A 21606-nucleotide genomic window follows, 5' to 3' on the forward strand; every position below is an offset into this window, starting at 1 on the left:
TTAAGTGTAGGTTCTTGTGAATTGACAGGATAGAAGCTCTTAAGAACTGAGTAGGCTGATAGAGCAGCTGGTGTGACATTCAAGTGTTCATGTTGCCTTCTAGCTCCTGAACAGAAGGAAAAACACAGTTTTAATTTAGAAATCTCTTCTTTGACTATAGCTGAAAATTTCAACACCAGTGAGACTGGAAAATGATAGAACATTTGGTTCTCATATTTAACTGGAGATATAGTATGTTCTTATATTTGGTAAACTGCACAGGATTATAAAATTAACTTTATTTTTTGAGCTTTTCAAAAGATTATTTTACTCTGAAACTTACTGTAAAGATGAAAGGTTTCTAAAATGCCTAAATAGAACAATAGAATAGGAGAAAACAAAGTAGTTTATTTTATGGGAGAGCAAGAGAAGGTAGGTATCAAAAGTTCTCTGTTAAACTTTTAAAAATTAATTTTTTAGGTGTTTATAATAATTTGACAGAATTATTTCAGAATGTATCAATATGAGGCTTCACATTCTTTGAATAAAAAAGTATTTGCAGTGTTTGTGTATATTTGTGAATTATAAGGCTTAAATACTAAAATAGTAGTGTACTTGGTACTAAAAATCAAAACAGAAAGAATCAACTCAATATTTTTAGAAAGTGGTTTGCTTTTAATTACCCATGCACATTAAGAATAGCATAATAAAGGACCGTGAGTAGGCGGGGCACAGTGGCTCATGCCTGTAATCCCAGCACTTTGGGAGACCAAGGCGGGCGGATCATGGGATCAGGAGTTCGAGACCAGCCTGGGCAACATGGTGAAACACTATTTCTGCTAAAATACAAAAAATTAGCTGGGCGTAGTAGTGGATGCCAGTTACTCGGGAGGCTGAGGCAGGAGAATCGCTTGAACCCCAGGAGGTAGTTTTCAGTGAGCCAAGATTGTGCCACTGCACTCCAGCCTGGGTGACAGCGAGACTCCGTCTCAAAAAAAAAAAAAAAAACACCAAAAAACCCATGAGTAATTTGCTTGTATTTGTGATTTGTGTCAGGAAACTTTTGGACCAAGATGACAATCCAGCAGTTTGTTCCCTAGTCAAGGTTCAGACTACAGTTAACAGTCAGTAGTGGTTCTCCAGACTAGTAGCATTAGCATCACTGTCATCTGAGAAGTTGTTAGACAGTCTTGTGAGGTGTTCCATCAACTGAGTGAGGCTCAGCAGTCTGTGTTTTCAGGAGCCCTTCAGGTGATTCTGATGCATGCTGAAGTTTAAGAACCACTCATCTCTAGTGTGTTAACTTTTAGATTTATTATGGTTTTGGTAAATTTAGAGGGATTGTTTTTTGGTTTGTAAGTACATCCTTGCAAAATTAGACCAACCACCCTAGAGACAGGTATCATACATGTTTGGGATGAAATGATACCAACTGACTTGACCATAGACCAAAAATGTCTATAGTTAGTTAACTTCAGGATATCTGTGTTTGAGATCATTCACATTAAAATTTTATCATATACTTTGCTTAATTAAGTACTTTATTGGCATGAATGGATAATCTGTACTGAAAATGACAGCTATCAAAAGCCAGAATAGTTATCTAACAGCCCCAGGGAGCGGGGCGAGTCATCTATTCTGCTTTTGACTAGCATATTTCTTTGCAGACTAACAGGCTGTGGGAAATAGGAGCTGTGCTTGGGGTTTTAGGATAAGAAAACTGGGTGGTTTTTTTCGCACTTTCACTGAGCCAGACTGTTATAGTGTGGTTTCATCATTTTAATTGAATTATGAAATTCTGAAATATGAGAGAAACAAAATAGGCCCTGTAAATGCACATGCAAATAAATTTTAACTATTATCTATAAACGAATTCCATTTCCTCTGACTAAAAACAGATGAAAACAATTATAAAGACTGCTGTGCCATCCAACTCCTCCCTGCTCACTCCTTTGACAACTATTCGAAAAAAGGGACAAGCAGTGGAAAGTGAAAACAGTTAGAGATGACAGTGTAGTGGGAATAAGAGTCAAACATCGGCCGGGAGCGGTGGCTCACGCCTGTAATCTCAGCACTTTGGGAGGCCGATGCGGGTGGATCACGAGGTCAAGAGATCAAGACCATCCTGGTCAACATGGTGAAACCCCGTCTCTACTGAAAATACAAAAAATTAGCCGAGCATAGTGGCGCGTGCCTGTAATCTCAGCTACTCGGGAGGCTGAGGCAGCAGAATTGCTTGAACCCAGGAGGCGGAGGTTGTGGGGAGCCGAGATCGCGCCATTGCACTCCAGCCTGGGTAAACAAGAGCAAAACTCCGTCTCAAAAAAAAAAAAAAAAAGAGTCAAACACCAGAGAAATGAAGGCAGCAGAACATTTCAATAGTCAGAGAGTGGTTAACAGTAGCAAAGGTTGCCGGTAGGTTAAATTAGGACTAAATGTATCCATTAGATTTAAGAACATGAGGGGGTTAGTGGTCACCTGGAAGAGTAGTTTCAATACAGCATAAAAGAGGAAGCTAGATTGTAATAGGTTGATGTATGAGTGGGAAATAGTGTAGAAACAGCAAATTTCAGAGCAGATGATAGCTAGCTGTGGAGTTGTGTGTGTGTGTGTATGTGTTTTTTTTTTCCCAAATGACTTTTACTGCATAAGATTTTTTTTAAAATTTCTTTATTATTTAAACTTACTTGCTACTTTATTATCATGTTAATTTGGCAGGTTTGTATTTAGCTTGTGTAATCCTAACAAATTATTTTTTAAATAAATGTATTGTTTCTTTCAGGCGGTATGAAATATTATAATTCAGTATTATTTCTTTGCATACCCTCAAGAATATAAGACTGTGGTTAAAAATCATTGCCATGTAGCAGTCATTTTAAAATCTGAAATATTTAACTTATTCTGTTGTCTAAAATGATTTAAAGCTATAGTGTATCTTGCATACCAAAATGGTTTGAAAACTTCTTGAGTGCTGTGACCTTGTCTTAACTCATCTAACACCTAACGTATTCTTTTAAACAAAGTGTTAGGAAGTTTTGTTTTGCTCTGCTATTCAAATTGTGGTTACTTCCATTGTGAAATCTGTTTTCCAAATTGATTTTAGCTTATAGTTCAAATGTTATTTCTGCTCAGTAACCTTCGAGTACCAACTGTGTTCCAGACAGTGCCAGGGGTTAAAATGAATGTCACAGATTGTCCCTTGAGTTAAAGTTCATTGGGATAGACAGTGATAAACAAATTATTGCAGCTATGTGATAAAAGCTGTAATAAAAGGACAAATTAATGCCTTCCTTATTCTAATCTGGTTGTTTCCCACCCTGAGAGATTTGCTAAAGTGTTCATGCCAAGTTTCTAACTGACAGCAGCTGTAACTTGCCCTTTAAAGTACTGTACTTAGTCTATGCCTCTGGAAGAGTCTAGTAGATAAGTTACTTAGGGGAGCAGGACTAATTTTAGTCAACACAGACACAGCAATGGTATTTATGAGTCATTTGAGACTAATAAATCAGGCATTTTAGAGAATGCTTATTTTCTGTTTTATCAGCTCTGTATAACTTAAAATCCTGTTTGGTGAGTTTACTCTTGTTTATATGTTATTCTTTACTCATCTGATATAAAGTATTTTTCGAAACAAGCAGAATAGACTTAATGGTCTTTTATGTGAGTGTGTATGTTTTCTTTAAGCCAGTTGAAAAGTGAAAAATGTGAGTTAAGAGTAAATTTAAATTTGAGTCATTCCTTGATTTCTTTAAAGTATTTTAATGAAATAATTTGAATATACCAAAGCTTTGTAGAACAACACTCTATCATTCTTAATCTTGTAGTGTCTCTTTGATATGTATAATAATAGACCACCTGCTCTTTTCACCATGATAGTGAGAAACTACATGCAAGCACTTATATTTAAGTTTAAATTATCATGGTTGAAAGACTTCAAATATTTAGAGTGTGAATTGAGTAAAAGGTTATTGTCTTTCTGCAGAAAGTGACTATATAATAAGGCTGAAAGATTATAGTCCCTCTTGATAAGATATGGAGATCAAAGATGGATAAAGCATGGTTTTTGCCTTTAAATACTTTGCAGGGCCATAAATTTAGGCTCAGTTATGTAGTATACTATCCAAACCTTCTACAGGACACTTACGGTGCTAAGTTTCAGATTGTCCACATTGATTAAGAATAACTGCTTATATTGAGGAGGAGTGCGTGGGATAGGGCTGGATTTTTTAATTCATTAGGTAGTTGTCACTGTCAATAAAATGCCAGTAGCAATCAGTCAGAAACAGCTATGAGGCTAGCTATGGCTCTTGCTGTAACTATGTTTGTGTGCAAAGGAAGTAGAATTTATTTTATGTTAAAGAACACAAAAAGAAAAAGACACAGTATGAAAATAGAGTTCTCTTGAGTTCTTTCTTGAAAGACTGTGTTAAAAATTATTTTTTAGTTCTTTGTCAGTCAAATGGTGCATCTGATGGTTAGGGTATCAATACCAGTTTTAAATTACACTTGTCAGTTATTTCCCTGATAGCAGTAGCCTCCTTAAAACCTGTATATGGTTTATCCCATGATTTAAGTTTCATTTATTTACTCTCATTTTTAATGATTTGTGAGTATTTAATGCTCACTTTATTTTATAAGTATCTTTATCCATTTTGGAAGTAGATGATTATGAGTGTTTGGTTTTAATGGCTATAAAATGAACTATTGGATTTGATCTCCAACATTCCTTTAGCTGTTAAATTCTAGAATTCTTTGCTTTGTAACCATTATTTAACAGAAAAGTCTTTTAAATAGTGTTTGATTTTGATTTAGTAACTTTTATAAAATGTAATCCTTGCTTTATCACTCCAAAAAATTAGTAATTACTTTGATTAAGGTATCATTTTAGTATATTTGGGTCCAGGGAATAAGCTCTAATTGTGTACAGTTATGTCAAAGTTGACATTAATTTAAGAGATGGTACACATTGATTTCTAAACACCCAAGAACTAAAAATTTCAAGCTAAAAATTTTGTATTCTCATTAAGTGAATGAAAATACAGTGTCTTTATCTTTAGAGGATTTTTTTAAGAACCCTAAATCAATTATTTGTGTTCATATAGAACCAGTCAAGGATTAAGAACGTTTGTAAATACTAGCCTTACATTTAAAAATTTTACTGAGACATGTAATAAAACTAGTAAAGCAAAATTTGAGTAAACTTTTAGATTATTATATCAAATAATATACTGATTATCTTTTCCTTTAGGTTTAAAAATCTTATTTCATTAAAGCTTCTACATCTAAAATGGTTTGAGGCCCTCCTCAACTGGGGTGGGAGAAGGCTATTCTCTGCAGAATGTATCTGCAAATATTCTTAAAGAACAGTAAAATTTACTGTGTGTCAGGGTAAGTTCAAAGTGTTTTACATGTATTTACACATTTAATGAGATGTGTAGTGTTATTGTATCTTTATTTTACACATAAGCCTGTAACATAATAGGTGTGTTTGTCCAAGGCAAAGTAAAATAGGTCTGTTACCTCCCTTTGTTAGATACTACACTCCTATCCTTACTGCCTAAGAACATACAACACTTTGAGAGTAAGGAAAGCACTTATATCGGTCATGGTAATTAACACCAAATTAATGCATTTGTAGCTTTGAGTAAACTGAACCTTTGTGTTTGCATATATGCTATTGCATTTCTTATATGCCATGTTTGTAGTTATGTTTTGGGAATTAAATGTAAGAGGTCATTCTTTTATACCAGTTAACTTTAGCCTCTTCTTCTCATTTGTCCAGATCCTGATTCTGTCATGTAATGTATTTGCTGCTTTTTTACCTAGCTTTCAGTTGCTTATAGATTGGATAAATACAACTTCTAGGTCTTCAAATTTCTAACAAAAATTTAGAATCATTCAGAAATTAGGAACCCACTAATACATTAAATAAACCTCTTTCTAGATTGGTCCTCTTGTATCTAATATATTTAGTTGTATTAGAGTGTACTTCTGTCTTGCCTGCAAAAATCTCATGCTAATATACAACTTTGATAACAATTTTGAGCATTCCATATCTTACCCGTTACTTTGCTATTTTTTTATATTTAGTTTTTCTAATAATTGATTTTTTTTTTATTGTTGCATCTGGATAACTTACTTTTCCTTGATCTGTAAAGTGACTTTATGAAAGAAGAAAGGCCAAGGTGGGTGGATCACGAGGTCAAGAGATCGAGACCATCCTGGTCAACATGGTGAAACCCTGTCTCTACTAAAAATACAAAAAATTAGCTGGGCATGGTGGCGCGTGCCTGTAATCCCAGCTACTCAGGAGGCTGAGGCAGGAGAATTGCCTGAACCCAGAGGTGGACGAGGTCGCACCGTTGCACTCCAGCCTGGGTAACAAGAGCGAAACTCTGTCTCAATAAAAAAAAAGAAGGAATTGAAATTGTATTATTAACCGACCAGTCTCTTTATGAGTTCCACTTCTAGGATATCATAATCATAATCTTTTTCGAAGGCCCTACCCATTCACAATAAAGATTATAGGTCAGTAAGAATCTACCGTATTGTTCTTTTTGAAAACTGTAACCATTTTTGCCCAACTCCAGTCTTCAGCTGTGTGTGTGTGTGTGTGTGTGTTCTTAATACCTCAAAGACTACCTACAGTGGTTTTTCAGAGACAACATTTTTTCTAGGATAAATTCTGTATGTAAGCCAAGGGACCTACATGTGCTTTTTTTAAAATTTCCCTCTTCTTGGGCCTCAGCTTCCACTTAACAACATTTTTTCCTAGACTTTTTAAATAGAAGATAAAATTCTTTTAGAGAACAAAGAGAAGCAGAATAGATGTTCTGCTTTCTGTTGTATATCAATCCCAAATAGTGTGTATCTCACTTGATTGTCACGTTGTAGCTAACAAGTGGAAAACAAAACTTTTTTATTGTCCTTAGTATTTTTGTTAATCAACCAGTTAGATGAATGGAAGAGTAGGTAAAGAAGAAAATTACTGTAAAAGGAGCTATAAATAATCTAAAAATAGACAACAACCTGCTGTATAATTTGGAGGTAATTGGTAATTCAAATTGGTCCACTTTGGGAAAGTGGCTCATTTGCATTTGGTGCTTTTGTCTGGACTTCCTTTTCTTTACAGTGAAGGAATTGAGCATGATTAATAATCATGTGCTTATGAAAGCTCTGTGGCTTGCAAAGTAATAGAAAACTGAACCCCTGGAGGGCATTTATTGACAGATTACGGAAAAGATCAGTGATAGGACAAACTTTAGTCACTGATTGACCCAGGGGCTCAAATAATGTCCAGGGTTGACAGGAACATGCTCACTTGCTCTCTCCCTCTCTCCCTCTCTGCTCCACATACTCTCTGTTGGATCCATTTTCAAAGGCTTTCCCCTGGTGGTACCATATGACCACAGTAGGTCTTCATGTATATCTCAGATTTAAGTTCAGTTAGAAGAAACAAGTGTCTGCCCAGAGTCACAGCAGAAGTCTTGTTACCACCCATTGGCTCTTGTTGGGTCACATGCATATTCCAGTGAACTGATGATCAGCATGGTCAGTAGGGATGTCTGGGAATGGGGGTGGAACTCTGTTCCGACTCTGTTGAGAGCTGGGGAAGCACAGATTCCTAAATGAAAAGTGAGGCTGTTGCTGAAAGACTGGGAAAGGGATGCTGAGATGGCAAATAGCAAATACAACAGTGCTTCTTCAGTTCTGATTTATTGTGTAAATTGGTATATTTGGCATTATTTCACTATTTTGTGACCTACAAAAACTTCCATTCTGACCTATTAAATGTGAAAACATAAACTGGAGGCTGTATAGTCAGTCGATATAGGTTCCAGTCTTAGCTGTATTATGTATCCCTGTTGTTGAGAAATTTAAAGGCATTCAATGAATAACATTCTTTTCTCCTGTTTGAATTCTGTGAAGAGAGAGGACAGATTGGCGCATAGGAAAAAAAAAACATCAGTTTTATTACTGATAAAAGCTGGCTGGATGACTTGGTTTTTGTGTGACAACAGCGAGGCTCTAGTATTGAACCCAGAACTAAGCAATTATTTACCTCTGCTCCAGTAGGCTTTTAAACCTTGGGATCTGCCCCTAAAAATTCAAACTAGAATTCATGAGTCCTATAGTTATCTGGTTCCCCAAAGAAGGCAGAGGTGAAAAAGCTACATATGTCTGGTTTCTCTAGGAAAATCTGTCAGGCAGGTCATTTCACATCCATGATGATTGATGGAGTAGCAGGCCAGGAGTTGTTGAGAAAAATTCCTCTTTGTGGAAACCAGAGAACAGATGAGCAAACATGCCCTCAGCACACAGACTTATCTGAATTATTCTATCTGTTAAATAATAATCTATTTTAAGGTTAGTGTGATGTTCAGGCCAACAAACTCTGGATATGGAAACCTAAGGAGATTATCAGATAACCACCCTCTCCAGGTTTTGAAGTTATTATAATAATTGATGTGTGCGTAGGAGGGAACCCACTTTACCTAGGAGATGAGTAAAATTGGTAATAATTAGACAAGTATAAGGATTTGTGTAGTGGGAGGAAGCAGGCAATGAAAGAAAATGTCTTGCAGAATCCATAACTATCCCATCTTTGCAGATTTAACCTAAGGCAAACAAACCTTTCTCACCTAGCCATCAACTCACTGGTATGAATTCTAAGTTTTTAGCCTATTCTCTAGTTCAGTAGTTCTCACAGGTGTGCTCCCTAGATGATGCAGATAGCATCAGCATCACCCAAAAAATTATTAGAAATGCAAATTATTGAGCCCCACCTTAATTTACCTGAATCTAAAGATGTTGGAGGTGGGGCCCAGCAATCTAACCATTTCTCCAGGTGATTCTGATGTATGCTAAAATATGAGGACTATATACCATGATTTACAGAAATCTTCATAACAATTTCATAGCTGAAGATTGACTGCATTTGCCAGTATCTTTTCTAATAATCAACATTCTAAAAATATTTTGGAGTGCAGGTAGATTGCTTGAGGTGGGAAGAAGCTGAATTTGTAAAATGTAGCAAGACAGTCATGAGCAATGGGACTGCGTTTTCATCTTGGAGGTTAGATTTAATGACATGATGCCTTTTTAAAAACTAAATGTAGCAGCAAAACGCCCAAGGTATTGTTATGTATGAGATATTAGAATGAGGAAGAACCAGGGGGTAGTGATTATAATTTGCATAGAGGGACTTGAAGATCAGGAAGAAAAGGGGTTATACATAGAAGAGACTTTTCAAAGGTAGAACTAACTTAGTAACTGACTGAAGCTGGAGAGAATGGAATCAAAGATGATTTAAGATTCCTAGCCAAGGCGATAAGGATATTGGTGGTGGCAGAGCTTTTAATTAGTGAGTGAGATGAGTCCGGTGTTGGGCCTGTTAATGTTGAGGTGATTGTATGGAGAAGAGAGCTTATCTTTAGGCAGATTAGAATAATAGGAAGACTTGAAAGTACAGTGAAGAAATAAAAGTAATGCATGTGTTAATTCCTCAAACTTTCACTGAGTGTCTACTGTGTGTCTGGTACTCAAGATGTAGTAATGCACAGACTTTGCCCTCAGAACTAATACTGTAGATGGAGGGAAAAAAATAACATATAAACAAATGAACAAGATAAATTCAGGTAATAATAACAGTGGGCAAGGAAAATAAAAGAGCAGAGAATTTCTTTAGATAGGGAGTCACAGGAAGACCTGAGGTGGTGACATGTGACAGATCATACAGAGTATAGTTTTTGACAGCCAAAAAATGGTAGAATCACAGAGTTGCCAATGAGAATTGCAGGAAATAATATTAAAATATCTGTTATGCTTTTTGTCCTTTCAGGGTATATTTCTTATGAAAGACTTGGAGAGAGAGAGATCCACGTATAATATTAAAAGAAACGGGCTTGAAGACAGTCCACTTCAGACATTTCAGCCATTTTGTTAGCTGGGCAGAAACTCAGTTTCTTGAAGTCTGCTCTTTTCAGCAGAAGAAGGAGTAACACCTTATGGGATTAAATTGTAATGATTAAGTGAGAGAATGAAATTAAAACAACTAGCATAGTGCCTGGAACAATAACAGTAATGCTGAGTGGATCATAAAATTCAGTCATGTGAAGTGCAATTTCATTTAATAATGATGCAATCTAATGTCCTTTGATATACAAGTTTATTTAAAAGTTGTACTTTGATCTTTTATTATGCAAAACGCTTTAAAAGCACAAGACTGCAGTTCAACAATATTTTTATTACTAAATAATGTACTTTGGCTACCTGATGACATTTAGAAAATATGCTTTGTGCATAATACTCTAAGATAGATTTTATTAACTTTTTAATGTTTTCTTCTTACAGGTGTGTACATCTCATGATTGGTATGGAGAAACTAGCCATGGGCCAAAGGTCAAGATACTGCTCTGGGAAATGTTGCTGCTGATGCTGCGTTACAAAGTCATACAATGAGTGTTTGGTTTATGAAAGATTTTCATATTTAAAAGATTTTCATCTTGGAAATACATCAAGTGAAAATTAAATTCTTTTGGGAAACATTTTCCTTCTGATATATTATATTTGTAATGGGTGACATGGCAAACAACTCAGTTGCTTACAGTGGTGTGAAAAACTCTTTGAAGGAAGCTAATCATGATGGAGACTTTGGAATTACGCTTGCAGAGCTGCGGGCTCTTATGGAGCTCAGGTCCACAGATGCATTACGAAAAATACAGGAAAGCTATGGAGATGTCTATGGAATTTGCACCAAGTTGAAAACATCTCCCAATGAAGGTATGTTTTATTATGTTTGATTTTGGTTCTTTGTGCAAAGAGTGCTATATATTTGGATTATAAAAGCGTGCTTATATTATCTTGGTGACTGTATGATCATGACATAATTATAGTAACATTAAAATTGGGTTGTAAGATTAGTACAGTTAAAGTATTTTTATATTAACACATAAATGTTACAAGTTAATGTATATGTTTTAGATTGGACACATGAAATATTTTGTTCTATTATATGTACTATTGCTGCCTGTTTATGATAAAAAGATTGTCTTCCCTTTGAACTATAGAGGATGGAATCAGGCTTGGATGCCTCCCAGATATTCCAGTGAAAAAAAATTCTCAGAGCACTATCCTTCATTTTGCTGGGTGGCTTAAAATAGTTGTCACTGTCATTAGCTGACTGAGTTGGTTTTAGCCTATGGGGCTTAACCTAACCTCTAATAATTAGTTTAGGAGGTCCTAAGGCAAATGAAATAGATGAGATGGAAGTTAGTTTTTCACCTTACAGACATTTCTTTAATTAAAAATAGTTTTCAGTCTTTGAATTGTGTTGACTATCTCTGTGTTCACAGAAGCTTTTGGTTTCATACATTTTTATTTGTGGTAAGTTTCTTTTTGAGAATCAGAAAGGAAAATTCATTATAACTTTCTGGCATTATGGACTTTGAAATGATTTCAGAAGATTGCCTTTTATAAATTAATCAGATTGAACATAAAATTAAGATTAGGACGTTTCAGGAAAGCATTTCCAAATTGTAAAGGCACGCTGGGGAGGGACACATGAGGGTGAATGGGGATTACAGTTTATTTTGTTAAGGATGGGAAATTATTAATGTAAAATTTTAGAGAATATTAGCATATATTCCAAAGCCAATTCTAGAGAAATTGTGTGAAAGTATTTTTCTTAATATTTTTTCTGAAACATCTTATGCCATACTATTGCTTAGATAATATTTAATGTAATAGCAAAAAGTCTTTTCCAAAACTAACTTTAAACTATATTAAAAAATTCTTTAAAACCTTTGTAACCTATGTAATTCATTGTGAATTGTTAATTATTTTAATGATAGGTAGTTACTTTGATTTCTTGAGGAAGCCAGAGTCAGTATTCACACATGTCCCAACATAGCTTTTTCAAACTATTTGGAATATGTTCTTTTCCTGCAAGGCCTGTTAACTCTTCAAGATTTTTTTTGGAACTTTTCAAGTTGGAACCACTAGAAACATCAGCTTCTCAATTATACCTTAGATATACTATACCATTTTAATGTAGTTGGGATTGATTACTACTCCAAGATTGATCCCAACTATTAATACATTAAAATGGTATTGCATATCTAAGGTATAACAAAGAGTATCAAGAATAGTTCCTATGGACTTTTATAGGCAGTAATTTGACAAAATTTGGAGCTTGTTCATTATGCAGTCCTACTTTGAGATATTATAGCATCTTAGAGATTTGTACAATAGTGTACTTTTTTTCAGCTGGTAGATCTACTAATTCAGCTTAACCATTAAAATCTAATTATTTTGTCATCATCAAATCGATAGGGGACACTAACATTAAGAAGCCCTCAGTGTAACAACAGTTTGTTCATAAAAGTCACATTTTGAACTTCAGTTTCAAATCTTCACTCAGCTGTACTTCCCCTAACCATATCCTTGCATTTCTCTATTAGTTAATCAAAATTCTTGTCTTCTCATAACTGAATACCCCTGCGTTTGAGAATGAGAATGCCTCTTCATTTTTATAGACATGATTTCTTGTTAGTTTGCACTACAGTTTCTTTTGTGCTATTATTTAGAACAGTGCCTTTTAAATTGGTTCAGTTAGTGAAGTTAACTGAAAATTTTGCATTTAGTACAGTGGCTTTTAAAATTTGAGAAGGGGATAAGTATATACTCTTTTGACAGTATGTTGGAAGCTATGGATAATCTCTAGAACTCTCCACTTACCACTGAAAATTCTATGTGAATTGTTGCTGCTTTGGGCTATTAAATAAATTCATGCATTATTATCCCCTCTTTAAATCGTAGAAAGTTATTGCTCGTGTTCTTCCTAGTATTGTGAATTTAATATTTGCTAAAATTTGTACAAACTATTGTCCTCACTGTTTATATATACACCATTTGTTATTTTGAAATGGTCATTTAGAAAGAATGTGAGACAAGTCATTTTAAGCATTATACTTATATTTACAGTTGAAAATACAAATGAAAATAGCAGGCCACATGCAGTGGCTGACATCTGTAATCCCAACACTTTGGAAGGCCAAGGTGGGAGGATTGCTTGAATCTACGAGTTCAGGACCAGCCTAGGCAATATAGCAGAACCCCAGCTCTACAAATAAAAAGATTAACCACTGTGGTGGCACAAGCCCATAGTCTCAGCTATTCAGGAGGCTGAGGCAGGAGGATCACTTGAGCCCAGGAGACTGAGGCTGCAGTGAGTATGATTGCACCACTGTACCCTAGCCTGGAAATAGAGAACCTGTCTCAAAAATAATAAAACACAACAGCAGCTTTCACAAGAACATTATTTCCAAAGAAATCTTCATAGTTTTAGTTTAACTTAGTAGAAATAATTCACTCAGAAACACTTTCTCACTGATCAAGCATACAAATGGTAATAAATGAAACATGATCAGGAATAAGCAATTAGGAGTTTGTATGTCCAAGGAAATGAACTAGACAGCAAGTACTCTTTTGTTAGAATAACCTGTTTATAGTCAGGGTAAGTGAGAATTAAAATTATTCTTCAAGTACATGAATTTCAATTAGGTAAAACTGATGTTGTCTTACCTATCCCTTTAGTTCATTCATTTATTGATTCATTCATTGACGTATACTATCTTTCATCAGACTTGGGATATTGATTGTCCTGTGTTTTATATTCTTCCACTATAAAAGGTGGTAGAGGGCTGGCAGTTATTGGAAGGCAGTTGTAGGTGTATAATTAAATCATCACAGTGTTAGAGATTTTAATAAAATCTAAGAATATGTGCATTTTAGAATTGCTGAAATTTTGTCATATTTATTATAGGCACTTTTCTAGGCCCTGGTTGAATAAAACAAACATCTCTGCTTAATTTTCATGTATTCACCTGGGGAAGACAGACAGTTCACAAGACAACTAAATGAAATGTGTAGTGTGTTGGTGATATGTATTTTTAAAAAAATGAGTGGAGAAGGGAAATCAGAAGTATTGGGGTGCCAATATTAGATTTCTATAAAGCATGGAGGAACAGCCCATTTCTGAGGCAATAACCACAAAAATGATAGGCTACCCTTATGATGGATAACACTTTCTATTCCATCCATTAGCTATTAGCACTTGAAAATATTAAAACAAATTAATATTTTAACAGGTTTCTCCTATTTTGCAGCAAAAGAACCCTCAACTCAAAAAAGTTAAACAGCTTACCCAAAGTCTCACTCAGAGACCATGCTTTTAACTTTTTTATATGTTGTCTGTTAGAAAAGTTCAGTTCACATAGCTTGTAAAAGAGTTGCAATATGAAGAAAGAGGTACCTGTGTTTCTTCTTTTCAGTAGTAATTTCTGATAGGGAAAAAAAGTTTTTAGAATTATGTGGTGAAAAAAATTTTGGTTTAAGATTCTGCTTATCAGTTTGTCTTTTAAAACACATACCCTGGCCAGGTGTGGTATTTCACACCTGTAATCCTAGCACTTTGGGAGACTGAGGTGGGAGGATCATTTGAACCCAAGAATTTGAGACCAGCCGTTTTGTTGTTAATGGGCAACATTTAAAACAAAAATAATCCGGGAGTGGCACACACCTGTGATCCCAGCTACTCAGGAGGCTGAGGTGGGAGGATTGCCTGAGTCAAGGCTGCAGTGAGCCATGTGTGATTCCACAAAAGAGTGAGACCCTGTCTCAAAAAAAACCCAGAGTGTCCTATTCAAGAAATTGTGTTAGTGTGATTCCTGTTTGTCTTGCCAATTTATCACTTGTTTTCTAACAGTATGTTTTGAAGAATATCATCATGCATACTGGTCAGTAAATAAGAAGTGTTTTGACCAGATATAATTTTCATATTAAAAACTTCCCAGTGGTTCTGATTAATTATCCTAACTCCTAAAGAAATTGAAACTGTAAATTTCAAGGTTAACTGGAATTGAGGCTTGTAACTTCATATTTTTGGCTCTGTTAGAGAAAGCATCTGTCTTATACCCCTCAGAATCCAAGAATGCACTTTTATACCAAAATAACCTGCTTATAACATCCTAACCGCATAAAATTACCTTCACAGTTTTTTCTTCTGTATCTTTGTTGTTTTCCTACATTGATATTCTTATTCATAATCTAAATCACGTTCTTTGATCCTTATATTTTTACACTAGCTTTTGATGTATTTTTCATCCCTTCGTGGTACTGTGTTATGTATGTTATATTTTATATTGAATGCTAGACTTTTCAATAATAGGGTTTCTGGTATACAGGTCTCCAGCCCTAGGATTGTGTTTGTTATTCAGAGTACTACCTTAAACAAGGAATTCATTTTTATAAATGAATTTGTAAAAATTAAAGGCAGGTGCCAAGTGGTATTCTGTAAGAGGCATGGCTTCATGGACTTGAAAGGACAAGAAAGCAAATGAGACACTAAGCTTTTTAAATCGTGGTTGCTGTAATTAGGTCCAGGATTTTCTCCTGAGCTTTAAGTTTGAAAGCCCAAAACACACACAGCCCAGAGTGTTTAACTGGTTGCTTGTCAGTCTCCCCCACCGAACTATGAGCTCTTTGAGGGCAAGTGGCAGGGAAAAGCATCCTGTCTGAGTCATTTCCCTTTGTATGCTTAGTGCACAGTGACATAGTAGGCATTTTGGAAAAGAATGCCTAAGTTTGACTTTAGACCATTGTCTCTTAAATTTGCAGGTAGGGAAGGGATTGCCTCTTTTGAAATTGAGAAAATCATGAGAATATTAGACTGTTTCCCAAGAAGAATAAACATAAATTTTTATGTACTTCCTTGGTCTGTACGTTTTTCTGTGTTCCTCACTTAGGAAGGTCAGGTTGGCTGCTGCTATAGGCCCACTATGATACAGACTGTGTTAGTCCATTTTTGCACTGCTATAAAGAAATACCTGAGGCAGGTATTTATAAAGAAAAAAGGTTTAACTGGCCTCACAGTTCTGCAGCCTGTACAGCAAGCGTGGCATCAGCATCTTCTTGGCTTCTGTTGAGGCCTCAGGGAGTTTTTATTCATGGCAGAATGTGAAGTGGAGGCAGGCACATCATATGGTGAGAGAGGGAGAGAGAAGAGGCAGGTCCTAGACTCTCTTAAACAACCAGATCTCATGTGAACTAAATGAGCAAGAACTCACTTATCACCAAGGGGATAGTACTAAACCGTCCATGAAAAATCTGCCCCCATGATCTAATCACCTCCTCCTAGACCCCACCTCCAACATTTGCTTCTGGCTCATTTGGAATCACATTTCAATATGAGATTTGGAGGGGACAGACATTCAAACCATATTATTCCACCCTTGCCCGCCTCTTCATCTCATGTCCTTCTCACATTTCAAAATACAATCATGCCTTTCCAATAGTGTCCCAAAGTTTTAACTAATTCCAGCATTAATTGAAAAGTCCAAAGTCCAAAAATCTCATCTGGAGATGAGTTCCTCCCATTTATGAGCCTGTGAGATCAAAAACAAGCTGTTTATGCCAAGATTCAGTTGTGGTACATGCATTGGGTATACCCTCCCATTTCAAAAGGGAGAGACGTCAGCCAAAAGAAAGGGGCAGTAGATTCCACACAAGTCTGAAACCCAGCAGGACAATCATTAAAGTTCCAAAAACAATCTTCTTGGACTGTGTATTCTGTATCTAGGGCAGACTGATACAAAGGGTGAAGTCCCAAGGCCCAGCTCCGCCTCTTTGGCTTTATAAGATAGGTGCAGCCCCTGTGGCTACTCTCTTAGGTTGTAGTTGAGTGACTGAAGCTTTTCTAGGCTTAGGATGCAAACTGCCAGTGGCTCTACCATTTTAGGACCTAGAGGACAATGACCCCCTTCCCACAGCTCCACTACACAGTGCCCTGGTGGGGACTCTTTCTAGGGGCTCCAACCGTACAATTCCCGTTGGCACTGCCCTAGTGGAGTTTCACTGTGAAGGTTCTGTCCCTAGGCAGGCTTCTCTTATGGCATCAAGGACTTCTGATATTTCCTTTGAAATCGAGGGGGAAACTGCCAAGCTTCTCCCATGCTCGCGTTCTGAGTATCTGCAAACCTAATACCACATAGGAACTGCCAAGGTTTATGGCTTGCACCCTCCAGAGCTGCGGCCCATGGTGTTCCTGGGCCCCTTTGAGCCAAGGCTGGAGCCAAACCAGCCACGATGCCGGGAGAAGTGTCCTGAAGCTGAGCTTATAAAAGAGCCTGACCCTTGAAACCATTCTTTCGCTGAGGCTGCTGGGCCTGTGAGGGAGGGGCTGTCCAAAAGATCTGAAAATGCCTTTGAGGTCTTTTTCTCATTGCCTTATCTGTTAGCACTCAGCTGTCTTTTAGTCATGCTAATCTCTCTAGAAAGTGATTGTACCACAGTCCATGTGTTTTCCTCCTTTACAGGGCTAGGCTGCAGATAAACTTTTACCCTCTGCTTCGCTTTTAATTATAAGTTCCAGCTTAAAGTCATTCCTTTGCTCCTGCATCTAATAGTAGGCTGTTAGAATCCGTCATGCTAGTTCTTGAATGTTTTGCTGCTGAGAAACGTTTTCTGCGAGATATCCTAGGTCATTACTCTTAAGTTCAAACTTCTACAGCTCCCTCAGGCATTGACACAATATAGCCAAGTTCTTTGCTAAGGCATAACAATGGTGACCTTTGCTCCAGTTCCTGTAAGTTTTTCATTTCCATCTAAGAACTTGTCAGCCTGGACTTCAGTGTTCTTGGCTCCATCAGCATTTTGGTCACAACCACTTAACCGGTCTTTAAGAAGTTCCAAACTTTCCCTCAACTCCCTGTCTTCTTGTGAGCCCTCCAGACTCCAGCCTCTGCCCGTTACCCAGTTACAAAGGCACTTCCACTTTTTAAGGTATCTTTATAGCAGTGCCCCACTCCTCAGTACCAATTTTCTGTGTGTGTTCATTTTTGTGTTGCTATAAAGAAATACCCAAGACTGGGTAATTTCTAAAGAAAAGAGATTTAACTGGCTCGCAGTTCCTCGGGCTATACAGAAAGCATGGCACTGGCATCTGCTTGACTTCTAGGGAAGACTGAGTGCTTTTACTCATGGCAGAAGGTGAAGCAGAAGCAGGCACGTTACATGATGAGAGTGGGGGTGAGAGAAGGAGGAGTTCCCCAACTCTTAACCAGATCTTGCATGAACCTACTGAGGAAGAACTCGCTTTCACCAAGGGGATGGTGCTAAACCATTCATAAAGGATTCACCCCCATGATCCAATTACCCCCGCCAGGCCCCACCTCTAACATTTAAAATTGCATTGCAACATGAGATTTGGAAGGGATAAATATCCTTACCATATCACTTACATATATGTGCATGTAATATAAACACATACAGACACACACATACGTAATGATATATACACAAATACTGACAAAATATCTAGTACAGCATTTGGTAAGACTGTAGTATGTGCTGTGTGTTAGCTGTAATTGTCAGTTAAATCTACCTGCATCCAATGTTCCAGTAAACTCCCCCCATTTCATTTCCTAAATTGGGACATAATTTTATTAGTCCCCAAAATTGGGATGCTACATTTTCTTGTAAAACATTAAGGTCTTAATATAATTGACATTTTATTTCATAGTTTGTTCTTTTCAAATACAAAGACAGTACTTTTGAGCTATTATCTACTCATAGAACAAATACAGACTTTTATTACTCCAAACAGTGTTGGAGTCAGACTCTAAAAGCATATAATTCTGAGGCTACTTTTGATATGTTTTGGTTGTATTTTTTCATTGTGAAGCTAACTAGACCATAAGAAGATCAATTCCATGCATGACCTACACAATTAACTGAGCCAATTAGGCAGAAGATTTCTCATTATATTTACTTATAAGTTATTTCTAATAATTTGATACTGTCACTTATATTTTTTAAAACTAGGACCAGTAATTTCATTGCCAGTTCCACCAGCTTAGCTATATCTCATAATTTATTTTCAACCTTCTTACAGTAGAAGCCTCTTCCTACATCTGTATTAGACAAACATTGCAGCCCTGAATTCCATGGCCTCTGGCTTCTTCAGAGGCTTACCTATGCTATTACCATTCTTCTCCTGTATCATCAGTGTTGTCTTCTCCATTTGATCATTGTCATTAAGTACAGCATTTGGTAAGACTGTAGTATGTGCTGTGTGTTAGCTGTGATTATCAGTTAAATCTACCTGCATCCAACGTTAATACCTAGTTTTAAAAAACAAAATGCAAATAAAATTATTTTAACTCACCTTTACTGATTTATTTCTGCCCACTGGATCACACTCTTGGAAAAAGTTATCTGTACTTACTGTTGCCACTTGTTCATTCCTACACTTTGTTTAACTCTTTTCTAATCAGACTTTCTTCTACACCATTGCACTGGAATATTCCTAACAAGGTCATCAGCCTCTGTCTAGTGAAAGAAAGTGTTCTATTATCTGGTCTGTTACTCAGCCTTTTAACATCATTTGCCATAGTCAACCACATCATCTTTTTAAAACCTCTTTTTGTTTCTGGGCTTCTGTAGTACTGCTTGGACATGTTTTATTTTGTTCCCCCCTCCCCTTGCCTTCCTTGCCTTCCTCACTGGCTGTTTCTTCTCAGGTGCCTTGGCTTCCCTTCCCCTTTTTGACCATCAGTGTTTGTATGCTCCAGTGCTGTCGCTGCAGCGTAGCTCCCTTCTTGTCTACTTTAACTTTCTGAGAGCTCTCATCAGGCTTGTGGCTCCAGAATCATCTGTGTATAGATGACTCTGGCTCAGACTTCTCCTTGAGTTCTGAATATGGATAGCCAGATGTCTACCAGACACCTCAACTTGTTTTGTCAAATCCGTGAAACAGAACCATTAACTCCTCCCTCCCCTTTCCTCCTGATTCTTCAATTTTCAAAATCTGCCCTGGGTTGGAAAATGATTACCATCTACCCACTTAAGTGCTTGGAGACTACCCCCCTCACCAAAAAAAAAAACATTCTTTCCCTTTCATCCTACATCCAATCCTTAAGTACATTGTCTGATCTCCTTCCAAAATACCTAGCAGATCCACTTGTCCCCTTCTGCCTCCACTTCTAAAACCCAGATTCAAGCATCATCATCTCTACCTTGTAAGTAGCAGCCTGTCAACTGGTTTTTTCCTTCACTCTTGCTGTCTTCAGTTTCCTCCAGATAGTAATTTATGTGATTTTTCTAAAATACAGATGTGTTATCACTACCCTGCTTTAATGGTTTTAATTGCCCTTAAGGAGAGAATGCCATTCCTTTCTCCCTAGCCCCTGTGATCTTGGCTTTGGCCACTTTTTCCATTTTGACCCTCTCTTCTTTCCTTCTGGGTCACTGGGTTTTAGCTGCAGTGGCTTTGCTTCTGGCTCATAAATCTTCTAATCTTGTTTTGGTCTCTGGGCCTCTGTACTTGCTTTTGCACTGCTAGGAATGCTCTGCTCTAAAGTCTTCTCACCCTTGACCCCTCAAACTTCAGACTGAAGCCAAATGTTAGCTCCTTAGAAAGGCTAATGTAGCCCACCAGGAGAGTTCTAGTGGCCCTTTTTAATTGTCTTCATTGTACTTGTCTGTAATTATTTTAATTGTCTACTATCTACCTCCAGGATAATATAAACTTATTAAATGTTCTTGTTCACACTGGAAGTAGTAAACATTCAGTAAACATCTATTGTTGCGGAGCTGTTAGTTTTATTATATTTAGATTGTGTAAGTTTATTATTAATGAATTAATACCTATAGTGTTCAAAATTGAATTAATACCTGTAGTGTTCAGTTTATAGTTTGTATTCCTCTTATTTAAGAATTGCCCTGTTGTTTATGATTTTTGAGCTGTTTATACCTTCTCTTTTGTTCCTTCAAAACAACCTTGTAAGTTCAGCCAACTGCTATTAGTGCCCTCCCTTGACCCCCAAAGACTTAAATGACTTGCACAAGATTTCAGTAGGTGAACTGGAACCTAGGTCTTCTGCTTCTTAAACCAGACAGCTTTATGCGTATAGTGTCCTAGGAGTGTGCTTTGGTGTGTGTTTGTAGTTTAGAGGGATTATAACACTTAAGACCTTTACGTCCCATATTCTCTCCAAGATATGTTTTAAAGCTGTCTTTAGTTCTGTGGCTGTTCTTTTCAGTGGTAACATAAAATATTGGTCCCTGTTATAATCAATATAAGTTAAGATTTGGCCAATTATTTTTTAGTGGTGATGCTTAATTATCAGGTGTTACAGATATGTCATATGTATGCGATTAATGGTAGTCTTTATACCATATATCAGTGTGAGGCTGATATAACCACTATCTCCAAACAAATATCTTTAAAAATTAGAGACCAGTAGAGGGACAGAGAGGGATTTTTATCTTTTTTTTTTTTTTTTTTTTTTTTTTTGCTAGTAAGAGCATTCAAACACAAGACAAGAGAAACCAACCCATGGACTAATCTCATCCTTATTCCTGCAGTCCTTTGCTGCCTTGCTTTCCATTGACTCAGTCTTAAAAATTAGAGCTCTTTGGAAGCTTTCAAATGATAAATCTTTTTTTTTTTTTCAACTGAGAAATCTAAAATTCTTTCTGTACTGCCTAGTATGGACCCTGTTATAGTTGCTAGCGGAATGTGTTCTGGAATCTTTGAATCTTGTTGAATCCTTCAATGAAGTAAAT

General features: G+C 36.6%; 2 protein-coding genes across 4 annotated transcripts in view; both read left to right on the plus strand.

Moving 5' to 3' along the window:
* LOC144577641 (uncharacterized) overlaps nt 1-10698 on the plus strand; it is a 51236-nt gene extending 40538 nt beyond the window's left edge. Inside the window, exon 2 of the mRNA XM_078337031.1 lies at nt 10333-10698. Within this exon, the coding sequence (XP_078193157.1) occupies nt 10333-10440 (108 nt within the window). The 3' untranslated portion in view covers nt 10441-10698. The remainder of the gene's footprint in view (nt 1-10332) is intronic.
* The window catches only part of ATP2B1 (ATPase plasma membrane Ca2+ transporting 1), a 117139-nt gene that overhangs the window by 40744 nt on the left and 54789 nt on the right, over nt 1-21606 (plus strand). For all 3 annotated transcript variants that reach the window (XM_078337030.1, XM_078337028.1, XM_078337029.1), the window contains exons 5-6: nt 5228-5367; nt 9821-10761. In XM_078337030.1, the coding sequence (XP_078193156.1) occupies nt 10554-10761 (208 nt within the window). In that variant the 5' untranslated portion in view covers nt 5228-5367; nt 9821-10553. The remainder of the gene's footprint in view (nt 1-5227; nt 5368-9820; nt 10762-21606) is intronic.

This window comes from Callithrix jacchus, chromosome 9 (genome assembly GCF_049354715.1).
Source record: "Callithrix jacchus isolate 240 chromosome 9, calJac240_pri, whole genome shotgun sequence".
Classification (NCBI taxonomy): Eukaryota; Metazoa; Chordata; class Mammalia; order Primates; family Cebidae; genus Callithrix; species Callithrix jacchus.